Here is a 10,946-nt window from a genome sequence, read left to right on the forward strand (position 1 = left end):
AACGCATATTATAGTACAGTCTTCTGTCATTCCTTACAGGACACATATGTCCTATAGCAGCTGTTACAGAGCATGTTGCAGTGAGCATTCTTGTACATATGATACTTTTAGTCCATAGTATCCATTACACCCTCTTTTGTAGTCTAGTAGTCTAGAGTCTTCTTGAACAATTCTCCAGATACCAACCTCCCATCTCCTTTTCAGGTGGAACATGAAGATAAATAGCTGTATCTACCTACAATAGTTGTTTTTAAGGGTGTTGTTTTTTTTTCTCAACAGAAATACTTAATGCATTCTAGAGACCAGGGAACCCTAGACCAGTCCAGCAGCTATTTAGGTGTTAACATTTCTCTGAGGTCTGGTTGAGAGTAGATTATAAATCATATGCTTAATCTCCTGTCCTAAGCCAAAAGCTTTATGGAATTTGTCTATACAGTGGTATAGAGATATATTGTCCAAATGGGTTGACCAGTATAGGCAAAAACCTTATCAAAATTCTCTCATGCCAAATCTTTATATTTGAAGAATCCATTTCTAAAATATACCCTTATTTTTGTCAATAGAGCTTTTTTATTATTTCATACTGTATATTTCCTATAGCTTTCTTGTTTATTTTTGATATCTGGTACAGTACATCTCTTGCTTTTTCTTCTTAAAAATATTTACTCAGATTGAATACTGGTAGATCATCTATAATAGATCATCTATAATCTAAAAATCTAAAATCTGAAAAACTCTAAATCTGAAACTTTGATCATCATACATAGCCAGCTAGTACTGAAGTTTAGAATTTCAGAGTATTTTGGGACTTCAGATGTTTGAATCAGGGGTGTTCAACTAGTAAGTCTAAGCAAATATTCTAAAATCTGAAAAATTCTGAAATACTTTGAGTTCAAAATATTTCAGATAAGGAATTGTATTATGATTTTTTATCTTTATGATTCTGTTAGGTGAGAAAGTAGTATAAGTTATTTTAAGTTACCCTTTTTGATGACTAGGAAGGATGAACTTCTTATATTTTATCCAGTTTTCTGTGAAATAACATTTTTACCCTAGATATTTGATGTTTGTTTTTGTTTTGTGGGGTTTGAATTTAGAACCTGGGCACTGTCCCTGAGTCTCTTTGTGCTCAAGGCGAGCTCTCTAACACTTGAGCCACAGCACTACTTCCAGTTTTTGAGTGGTTAATTGGAGATAAGAGATTAAGGACTTTTCTGCCTGGGCTGGCTTCCAACAATGATCCTCAAATCTCAGCCTCCTGAGTAGCTAAGATTACAGGTGTGAGCCACTAGCACCCAGTTGGTTTTTTTTTTATTCTGTTGGTTATTTTTAACAAGAATATTTTGAATTAACCCTCTCTCTTTAACTTTGTAACATTGCCTAAGTTCTGTGTACATATAGTAGAGAAGCAAAGATTTTTAAGTATAGAGCTTGTTATCCTTTCCATAAATACCTATTTATTGAATAGAAAATGGACACAATTGTGAGCATTTGCATTGATTCGTTGGTGAGTTTCTCAAATTAAGTACAGAGAGGGAAGATAGTTTTAAAATACTGATATATTATAAATGCTGTTTACTTTCTTGTGGTTAGAAATTTGAGCTGTGGGTTGTGTCCATGTTCAGAAGCTACAAATCCTTTGTAGCTTCTTCATTTTTTTGTAGCAGGCTTCATTTTAAAATACCTGAAGTGGTAAGGTATGCTTCAAAGGGAAAGAAATCTATACACTTTGCTTCAGAAAGCTCTAGTGCTTGATTAGTAATATCCTGGGGGGGTTTTGTTTGTTTTGTTTTGTTTTTTGCTTGACATGATAGGTCACTCCAGCATGTATGGGGCCAAGTGTAGACTTCCAGCGGGAAGTGAGAGCTCCAAATCTTCCAGCCATCAGTCATCAGTCCTTAAAGAACTCAGAGAACCCTAAAGAGCCACCACCTGTTGTCCCTCTTGCAGCAACTACTATTACTGCTACTTTGGTGTCCCCAGCCATCAGCCAGAGTGTAGCTCCTCCTGTTCCTTTAAAGGCCCAGTCAATGACAGACTCCAGGTAAGCCCGAGGTAGTCCTGAAGGTATCAGTTATTTAAATGGCATTTGTCAGTCTCTTTTCATGATCCACAATATCAAGAACAGTATTTGAAAATGAAGGATTCTTACTTTTTTAAAAATAGTTTTGGGAGCAAGTATGTTGTTTAAAAACGCCCCAAATCCGTCACACTTACTTTATGACATGCTTCTTTAGAAAAGTTGTTTCATTTCACGCTTTTCTCTTGAATTACAATTTCCATTTCCTTGAAACCTAAATCTCTTACACTTGAAAAATATACAGCTGCAAACTGAACTTACCTTTAACTGTGGAATTGCAGATACTATTACTATCCAGATAGTTACTTGCCATGTTTTCTCAGTCCTTCTGTCCTCCCACTGGAAACAATTTGGTATCATTGTCTATGACTATATGCCAAGATTTACCCTCACATTGCTCTGAAGATCTTCTCCCCAATTTTGCAGAAGTTTTCTACATTGCAGAAATTGAAAGTTCATATCAGTTGTTTGTTTTACATTTATATCTTCAGCAATGCAGAAGTCTTTTAACTCGTGATTTGATAAGAATGTGTAAAATTCAAATTTCTTAAGAAGTTTTAGTTAACATTTTAAGGTTCCTTTATGGGAATTCTAGAAGTAGTAGATGAGATCCATTGCCCCAAGTATACTTTTCAAACAAGCTCTGGTTTGCATACATTTTGCTTTCTTCCTTGGTAGCTGTTATTTTTAATCCGGACATTATTTTGTGACTGTAGGCTCATCACTGAAACACCAGAGCTTCCCCTGTTTCAGGTGCTTGGAACTGGATGTTACATTTAACCTATACTATAAATGAATGCATTTAAATTAGAGAAGATGTTACGCTATCCTGACACATAAAGAGATGGTTATTATGGTGCTAAAATTCAGAATCAGTAATTTACACAAGTATCAGTACCTGGATTTATTTGTAAGATTTTCTTTAACTGAAAGGAAAAATATCTGAAAGGAAAAAAAAATAACATTGACTCATAACATGGACCTAGAGTTCTATCTGTGTTTTAACCACGGGCTTATAATTGTTGCCTAATTTCTTTTACTATTATTTCTTGAGAATTAGGCAAAAGGTATATATGTAGTTTTATTCTTCAACATATCTCAAGTACTTTCTTTTGCAGATGTATGAATCAGAGTACTCATGAGTTCAAGCCACAGATTGGGACTGAAATGAAAGAAGGTGTGTTTCATTATAACAACTTCATCCTGACTTGCTTGGGCAGATTTCTCTTGGTTACTCATTGTCTGTGTTGTAGCTGTGCTTTTGGAAAGCTTCAGACAGACCTTACTAAACCTAAGTTTAGCAAGCTTGTTATTAGAGAGCAGAGCCCCAGACCATTTCAAATCAAAGTAGAAATCCACTTCTTCATAATGCAGAATCCTTTGAAAACCTAATTTATTGGGGCCAGGAAAGTGGCTCATTGGTAGAATGCTTGCCTTGCATGCATGAGGCCCTGGGTCTGATTCCTCAGCACCACATAAACAGAAAATGCCAGAAGTGGTGCTTGGCTCAAGTGGTACAGTGCTAGCCTTGAGCAGAAGATCTGAGGGACAGCATCCAGGCCCAGAGTTCAGTCCCCATGGCCAACAAAAACAAACACACATACAAACAAAAACCTAATTTATGAAAACTTCTATTAGCAGCATCTTAATCTAAAATGATTGTCATCTTTAGTGTGTTAGTTGGGAAAAGTAATTCAGTGTTTAATACTATATAATCCTATTTGCTACTCTACTGGAGGCATTTGCATAGCTGATTGATGATAAGTTGTATACATTAATAGGTCTCATTTGGATATTAGGACATTTGAACTTTTCCTCCATATGAAGATAGCATGATTATCCACTGACCATTTGTGGAAACGGGCTTCTTGAAACAGCTGACCATTACACCAAATAGCTGAGACTTGTTGATTGCACCAAGATATGGTGCCTGTTCCCCAGACACCAGGCATTGTACTGAGTACTCAGAGAGGTAGCTGTGAACAGTACAGTGAAAGTCTCCCAGGACAGGAAGTACAATGATCCCTCACCTATTGTGGGAATTACATTCCAGAGACCCCTGCAATAGGTGACAATACATGAAGTAGCAGCATTATATTTATTTTATGATTTATATATTTTAAGGCTTTATAAACCCTACTCTCCTATAAACCTTTCCCACTTTCTTATTAACGTTTCTCACACTCTTATAAATAATTCATATACTCTTAAACACTTACTACAGTTTTTAACTTATGAAATTTTAACAACATACAAAATTCTATGAGTACTGTCAGTGAAGTATACTACAACTTGAACAATGAAGATCATGAATTATGTAGTTGTGCAGTGCTGATGGCGGTGAAGGTGATACCAATGAGATGAATACTGCACAGCCAAGAAGAGCATTACAGCTCTTCTGAAGGTACCACTTCATCAGGTGGTGCGGTATTTTCACCCTGGGCCGTAACTTCTATTTCTGTTAAAGGCATAGGCGTAACTTTTTGTCTGAGTGACGAACATAGTTATGGAGAGTTGCTGGCACTTCTTTTTCTTCTGAGTGAGGTTTTTTTCTCTTTTCATTGTGAAAATACCATACAGAGGGGTTACAATTACACGAGCAAGGTAATGAGTACATTTCTTATCAAGCATTGTTGCTCCCTTCTTTGTTTGCCTCCTCCTTTGTTTCCCCTTCCCATCCCTTCTCATCATCACCCCCCTCCCTCACCCACTCCTGAGCCAAAGTTGTAAAGTTCATTTTTGACATAACATCTTGCACATCTCATTGTTGCAGTGGGTCCACCTGTATCCCTATTTAAACAATTCGTTTTTCCCTTCCCCTCCACAAATTATACCAACATCAAATACAATGAAAACAGGGGTTATACTGTGGGGGAGGGACATACAAATCAACAAAGAAATATCTCATAAACATGTTAGAAACAATAGCAAGCAAGAAAAAACATTTCTGTCATTATCTGACATGCCACTCTCAATTGTATTTATGAAGTGCAACAAATGAAGCATATGGAGATCCCATTCTTCAGCTACTTGCTGAAGTTCTTGGCCATCCCATCCATAGTTGCAAGACGATCAAGTATGAGGCCAACCTTCTCTTCTCCAACCTTTAGTTCATCTTGTTCCTCATCCTCTTCGCTTGATGACTTTGTCCTCTCCATCAGATCTTCATCTGTCAATGGTTCTGAGTGGATATTGATCAGGTCATTCATGTCATATCTTTTAAACCATCTCCTAGTAGTTTTGCCAGCTTCACAGCCTTTGCTACGGCAGAGTGATGGACTTCATGGGGAGAATTCCTTATAATCATGGACCACTTCTGGTCACGAATTTTTCCAGCTGGCATTTACTGTTTCACTCTTCATCTCCTTTATGACCTTCTGAATATTTAGGAGCCATGATACAAATAAGCCTTTAACAAGAAGTGTTCACTTGCATCCACACCTTCAATTAAGTTTTACAGGGCATTTCACATGTAGAGCAACTTAAAAGTGGACGTAATACCTTGATCCACAAGCTGAATGAGCTATGTGGAATTTGGTAGCAAAAACTCTTATCTGGATGCCATTATATGACAGTTCGACAGCATGGCCTCCTCCAGCATTGCCCACGGTCAGAAGCACTTTGTTTTTCTCTGCCAGATAAAGCTTAACCTCCGGGATAAATCACTGGTAGAACCAATCAGCTGTGAGTTTCATGATCCAGGCCTTGGAGTTGTGCATCCAATACACAGGCAACACATTCTTATTCTTGTTTTATAGGGACCTTGGGTTTTGAGACTTAAAATAAATGCATTCCCACATGTAATCAGAGTTACTCAATCTTTTGGGGCCTTTAAATTAGGGGCTTTGACTTCATCCTTCATAATAAAAGTGTGAGATGGAATTCGTTTCCAAAATGAGCCTGTCCCATCTATGTAAGAACGTGTTTAGGAGCTTGAAAGGTGTCTCAGTGGTAACGCCTCACATTCATGAGGCCTTGAGTTCAATTCCTCAGCACCACATAAACAGAAAAGGCCCAAAGTGACACTGTGGCTCAAGTGGTAGACGGCTAGCCTTGAGCTGAAGAGCTGAGGGACAGTGTCCGGGCCCAGAATTCCAGCCCCATGACTGACCAAAAAGAAAAGAAACCTTGTTCAGGCTTATAGCCCCTTTCCTTGATGATGGATTTGAACATATTCACATATACCTGGCTCCAGCTTTATCTACAGAAGCAGCTTCTCCATGCAGAGAAATGCTCTTGAGTCTAAAGCATCTTTGAAATTTGTCAAACCAACCCTTGCTGGCACTGACTGGGGTTGATCTGATGGGAGAAACACTTGACAGTCCTGCTTCTACATCGTCATCCTTGTCATCATCGTGAACATCCATGCTTTCTGCAGAACGATCATAAAGTTTCTTGGCCTTTGTCCAGATGGTGTTGGTGTCCAGTGAGATCTTCTTCTTGCTGCAGTCATTTATCCACAAGGCCAATGCAGACTCCACCCTCACAATGGCCTGATTGGAGGAAGTGACCACCCTCTTTGCAATCTTGTTAAAAGTCGTTGTTGCTGCAAAACTGATGTTCTTCTTGTCTTTACATAGCCAGCAGTAGATTTGTTGATCCCGTAATGGCGGCCTACAGCGGCATAGCTTTTTCCTTCCTTTAACCTGTCCAGAAGTTCCACCTTTCCTTTGATGGTAAACATCTTTCTCTAGCACTTGGGTTGGCTCCCGGAAGCAAAGACACAGAATGTTTAGGTGGTATCATGGGGCTTGAAATAAATTCAAACTTCTATGAAAATTTCATACCATGGCAGAGCAACACATGTATAGTAATCAATTTGTTGATGTGCCTATGAAAATTTCACACCATGGCAGAGCAACACTATGTGTAGTAATCAGTTTGTTGATGTGAAGTGGACAGGGAGAGATGCTTAATGTATCGACACAATATGGGAGACCAAACAGACCAATGCTACAGTCACTGAGCCAATCAGCATCCAGTGCTGTGGTTGGTCACCTTCCATTTCATCAGCCAGTAGTGTGCCATGTACAATCTCACATTGGCAAACTTGCACACACAGTAATGGCTTACTGCATTTCCATTGTGTACAGTAGTTTTCATCCACTGATGAAATACATATTGTATTTCAATTTATTATTATCTTAATACGTTTTATAGTGTTACATTGTTTAAAATATTTGCACAAAAATAATTAAAATAACTTATGTAAATACCTATATAATGCAAAATCCTACGATATGGTAAAAACTCTACCAAATTAGATATATATTTTTTAACCTGTAATACAGTGAAGCCACAATAAGTGAACCCCGATATAGTAAGGGACACTATATTAATACTGAGGTTGGATTTCTGAGAAGGTAATAATGAATGACTAGAGATAGGAGTTATCCATATAGCTAAATTGACAAGTCTGTTTTAGGCAGAAGGAGTAGCAAGCACAGAGCCCTCAGGAAAGCCTCTGGTATGTTCTAAGTTCAGTAAAGACACTTCTCACCTATAGGGTGAGCAGGGGAAGGAAGAAGAAGTTGCATAAGACCTATGCAAACAGGTTGGGCTGATCAGAGCTTTTTACACCGTTGTCTGACTCCAACTGAGTGAGATGGAAGCAAATCTTAAGAGATACAGTGTTAAGAGTAAAGATTTAGAGCATAACCATAAGCAAGTAGTTTTATGATACAGGAAAGCTGAGGATGCTATTTATGACAAAACTGCTAAATGGGTTATTCACAGAACAGATGGCTCATCCCTGAGCCTTCATTTTGCTTTCTGTAAAAGGATATTCCTCACCATACCAACTGCATAGTACTATTACAAAGATAAGTACCAAGTATATGAAAACAATAAATAATTTTAGTTATTAATGACTGTGATAAGCTTGTTGATTGTACTGAGTTCCTCAATGTGCCTTCCATTGTATTCTGATTGGTCTACTGACAGTACATTTTGATTCATTCCTTTGCTAGCATGTGAAATACAGAAGGTGGCTAGTGTAAGTTCATTTCACACAACTCCAAACACCTCACTAGGAATGGTTCAAGCAACACCATCCAAAGTGCAGCCGTCACCCACTGTGCATACCAAGGAAGCATTAGGTAAAGTAAATAATTTTGTGTGTGATACCTATAACAAATTAAGGAAAGCTCTTTTGTCACCTCTTGACAAATATTCTTTTTGTTCTTTAAGGTTTCATCATGAACATATTTCAGGCTCCTACAATTCCTGACGTTTTTGATGACAAAGATGAATGGACATCACTAGATCAAAATGAAGATGAATTTGAAGCCCAGTTTCAAAGTAACAATTGGTTTAAAACTTACTAAGTACATAGCATCATGGGGGCTACCAAAGGTGTTATGAAGGATTATGTAAGAGGATAGGGAACACATGAAATAAAAATATGACAATTTGATAAGGTGACAGACAGTGTGAGTGATAGATTTTTTTTTTTAAATATAGCAGTGCTAAAGAAGGACATAATCCCCATAGTTAGAAATGGTCAGAAAGAGATGTGATTTGAGCTGGTTGTGGTAGAGAAATGGCCAAGTGGAATGTTGGAGCCCATGCTAGGAGCTACAGGTCACCATAATTATTTGCAAGATCTAGTTAGATTTAGGAGGGCTAGAAATACAAGCTGATAGTTTATTTCATAAAGGAAATGAAAAAAAAAAAAACACTGGGAGCTTTTGTTGAATAATTCAATGTCTTTAGCAGTGCTGCAGGAAAATGACCAATACTTTTATTTATGTACGAAAGGAATTTATGACCCAGTGACCATAGTTAAGTCACTTCATTTCACTTCAAAGTGACTTCCTGTACTAATTAGTATTATTAAAACTGATACCAGTTCTTTTTATGTAAGCTGTTTCTTCTTATTTATAGTTAATGTCTAATGTAAAGGATAGTGATATTTTTCCTCCCCTAGGACAATAATAAAATATTATTTTTTTATTCTCTTGCAGAAAATGCAGCGTCTTCTGGGGCTTGGGGGATCAATAAGATTATGTCTTTGTCATCTGCTATCCCTATTTATGAAGATGGAAACCAAGAAAATTATGGGTAAGGAAATATTTAATTAAAATAATATTGGGAAGAATGCATGTTGTCACAGTGCCACAGGATCAATGGAGGTGCTTGCAGGACTCAAGGTGATTGACAGTTTGGGAAGAACACAGCTTGCTGACCAGATGGTCAAGGTTCCAGTCCTAGCTCTGCCACTGACAACCTATTTGACCCTGTAACCAGGAGCTAATTACCAAAGTTCTACCTATCTGCAGTTCTGTGTAGAAGTTCCAAGACAGCAAACCTGCCACAGCAAAAGGATAGTTGTGAAGGAAATTAGAGTCTGGTTACAACTTGAGAGAGGGCTCAGTTGGTGGATTCTCTTGATTCAAAACTATTATAGATGTAGATTAGGAACAAGTATTTATACAGGCCCAATTTATATTTACAGGAGGATAAGGAAAAAAGGAAGTAGTTTTTGGTGAGTAAAGTTGCTTAAGGCAGAGGACTAATGTTGGAGAGCCATATCAGACTCTAGAGAGGGGTGGCTCTGAAAGCCTCACTATTCATAGCTTAAACCATGGAACAAGAGATGTCAGTGTGAATTACCAGTATCCTGATAGGGAAAAACTTTATTGAAGCAGAAAGAAGACATGACCAGCTTGCAGAGCAATATTTCAGAGCTAGGCCAGAAACAGGAAATAAGAAATAAAATGTGAATGACATTTTATAAATAAATCCTTGACATTTTACTTTTCATAGTCCTTATTCTTCTTTGCCCCCAAAACTTGGAACTGAATTTGACAGAAATTGTATTTTCTACCCCTTTTGAGTAACTCTAGATCAATAATGTTTATAGGTGATTCAGTTTGCATTGTTTTGTAGAACGGTAGTAAAAATCAGGAATCCCTAAAACTATTAACTCAGTTATAAGTGGAAAATATTCTTTTAAGTGGTAGCATCTATTTTATCAATACATTTTAGGATTTTGAATTTTTCAAATCTCTCCTTAGATTACCACAGCCTAAAAATAAGCCTCCAGGATCCAGGACCTTCGGGGAACGCTCTGTTAGCAGATTTCCTTCAAAACAAAATGTAAGCAAATATCTGGTTTATTTTGAAATGGACGTTACAACTCTTTTCATTTTAGGAAATGATTAGTTCTCCAAATGGTTTGAGATATGTCCAACTGTCTTGGAAAATATAGTGTTCTATAAAGAATGTGTTTCTTTCAAAGCATTATTCAACAACTTTTTGAGTACCTGTAATATGTCAGATACTGGGATAGAAAAATATTGAAGTTGATATGATTCTTACTCTTAAGAAATCACTAGTACCTGCTGCAGGTAGGGCCCATGCATGTATGCTAACAATGGGAAACAAGAATCTTTTTTTAATATAACTATGGCCCCATGACCGGAAAAAAAAAAAAAGTTCTTTAAAGCTTCTTAGTTCAATGGTAACCCTTCAGTAAACACCTTAATAATAACCACTTGAGCCACAGCACCACTTCTGGGTTTTTCTGCTTCTGTGGTGCTGAGGAATAGAACCCAGGGCCTCAAGGCAAGCACTACCATGGAGCTACCTTCCCAGCCCCTCTTTAAAGAACTTTAAGAGTATTTGTGTAACTTCAAGCAGTTCACTAGACTCACAAATTTTATATGTTATATAATCATAAACTTGGTAATTATAAATTACTTTGCTGGTGATTTCCTGAGCTCTTCAGCTCAAGGCTAGCGCTCTCCCATTTGAGCTACAATGCCACTTCTGGTTTTCTGGTGGTTTATTAGGGATAAGAGTCTCAAGGACATTCCTGCCCAGGCTGGCTTTGAATGTGATCCTCAGATCTCAGCCTGCTGAG

The 10,946-nt window shown here is 37.5% G+C and overlaps 1 protein-coding gene across 1 annotated transcript in view; it reads left to right on the forward strand.

The window, feature by feature from the left end:
• Bub1 (BUB1 mitotic checkpoint serine/threonine kinase) overlaps positions 1 to 10,946 on the forward strand; it is a 42,413-nt gene that overhangs the window by 14,835 nt on the left and 16,632 nt on the right. The window contains exons 10-16 of the mRNA XM_013019718.1: positions 1,815 to 2,044; positions 3,199 to 3,257; positions 8,050 to 8,178; positions 8,270 to 8,380; positions 9,046 to 9,142; positions 10,099 to 10,180; positions 10,410 to 10,431. Coding sequence (XP_012875172.1) covers positions 1,815 to 2,044; positions 3,199 to 3,257; positions 8,050 to 8,178; positions 8,270 to 8,380; positions 9,046 to 9,142; positions 10,099 to 10,180; positions 10,410 to 10,431 — 730 coding nt within the window. The remainder of the gene's footprint in view (positions 1 to 1,814; positions 2,045 to 3,198; positions 3,258 to 8,049; positions 8,179 to 8,269; positions 8,381 to 9,045; positions 9,143 to 10,098; positions 10,181 to 10,409; positions 10,432 to 10,946) is intronic.

Source organism: Dipodomys ordii, unplaced genomic scaffold (assembly GCF_000151885.1).
Source record: "Dipodomys ordii isolate 6190 unplaced genomic scaffold, Dord_2.0 Scaffold47, whole genome shotgun sequence".
Classification (NCBI taxonomy): Eukaryota; Metazoa; Chordata; class Mammalia; order Rodentia; family Heteromyidae; genus Dipodomys; species Dipodomys ordii.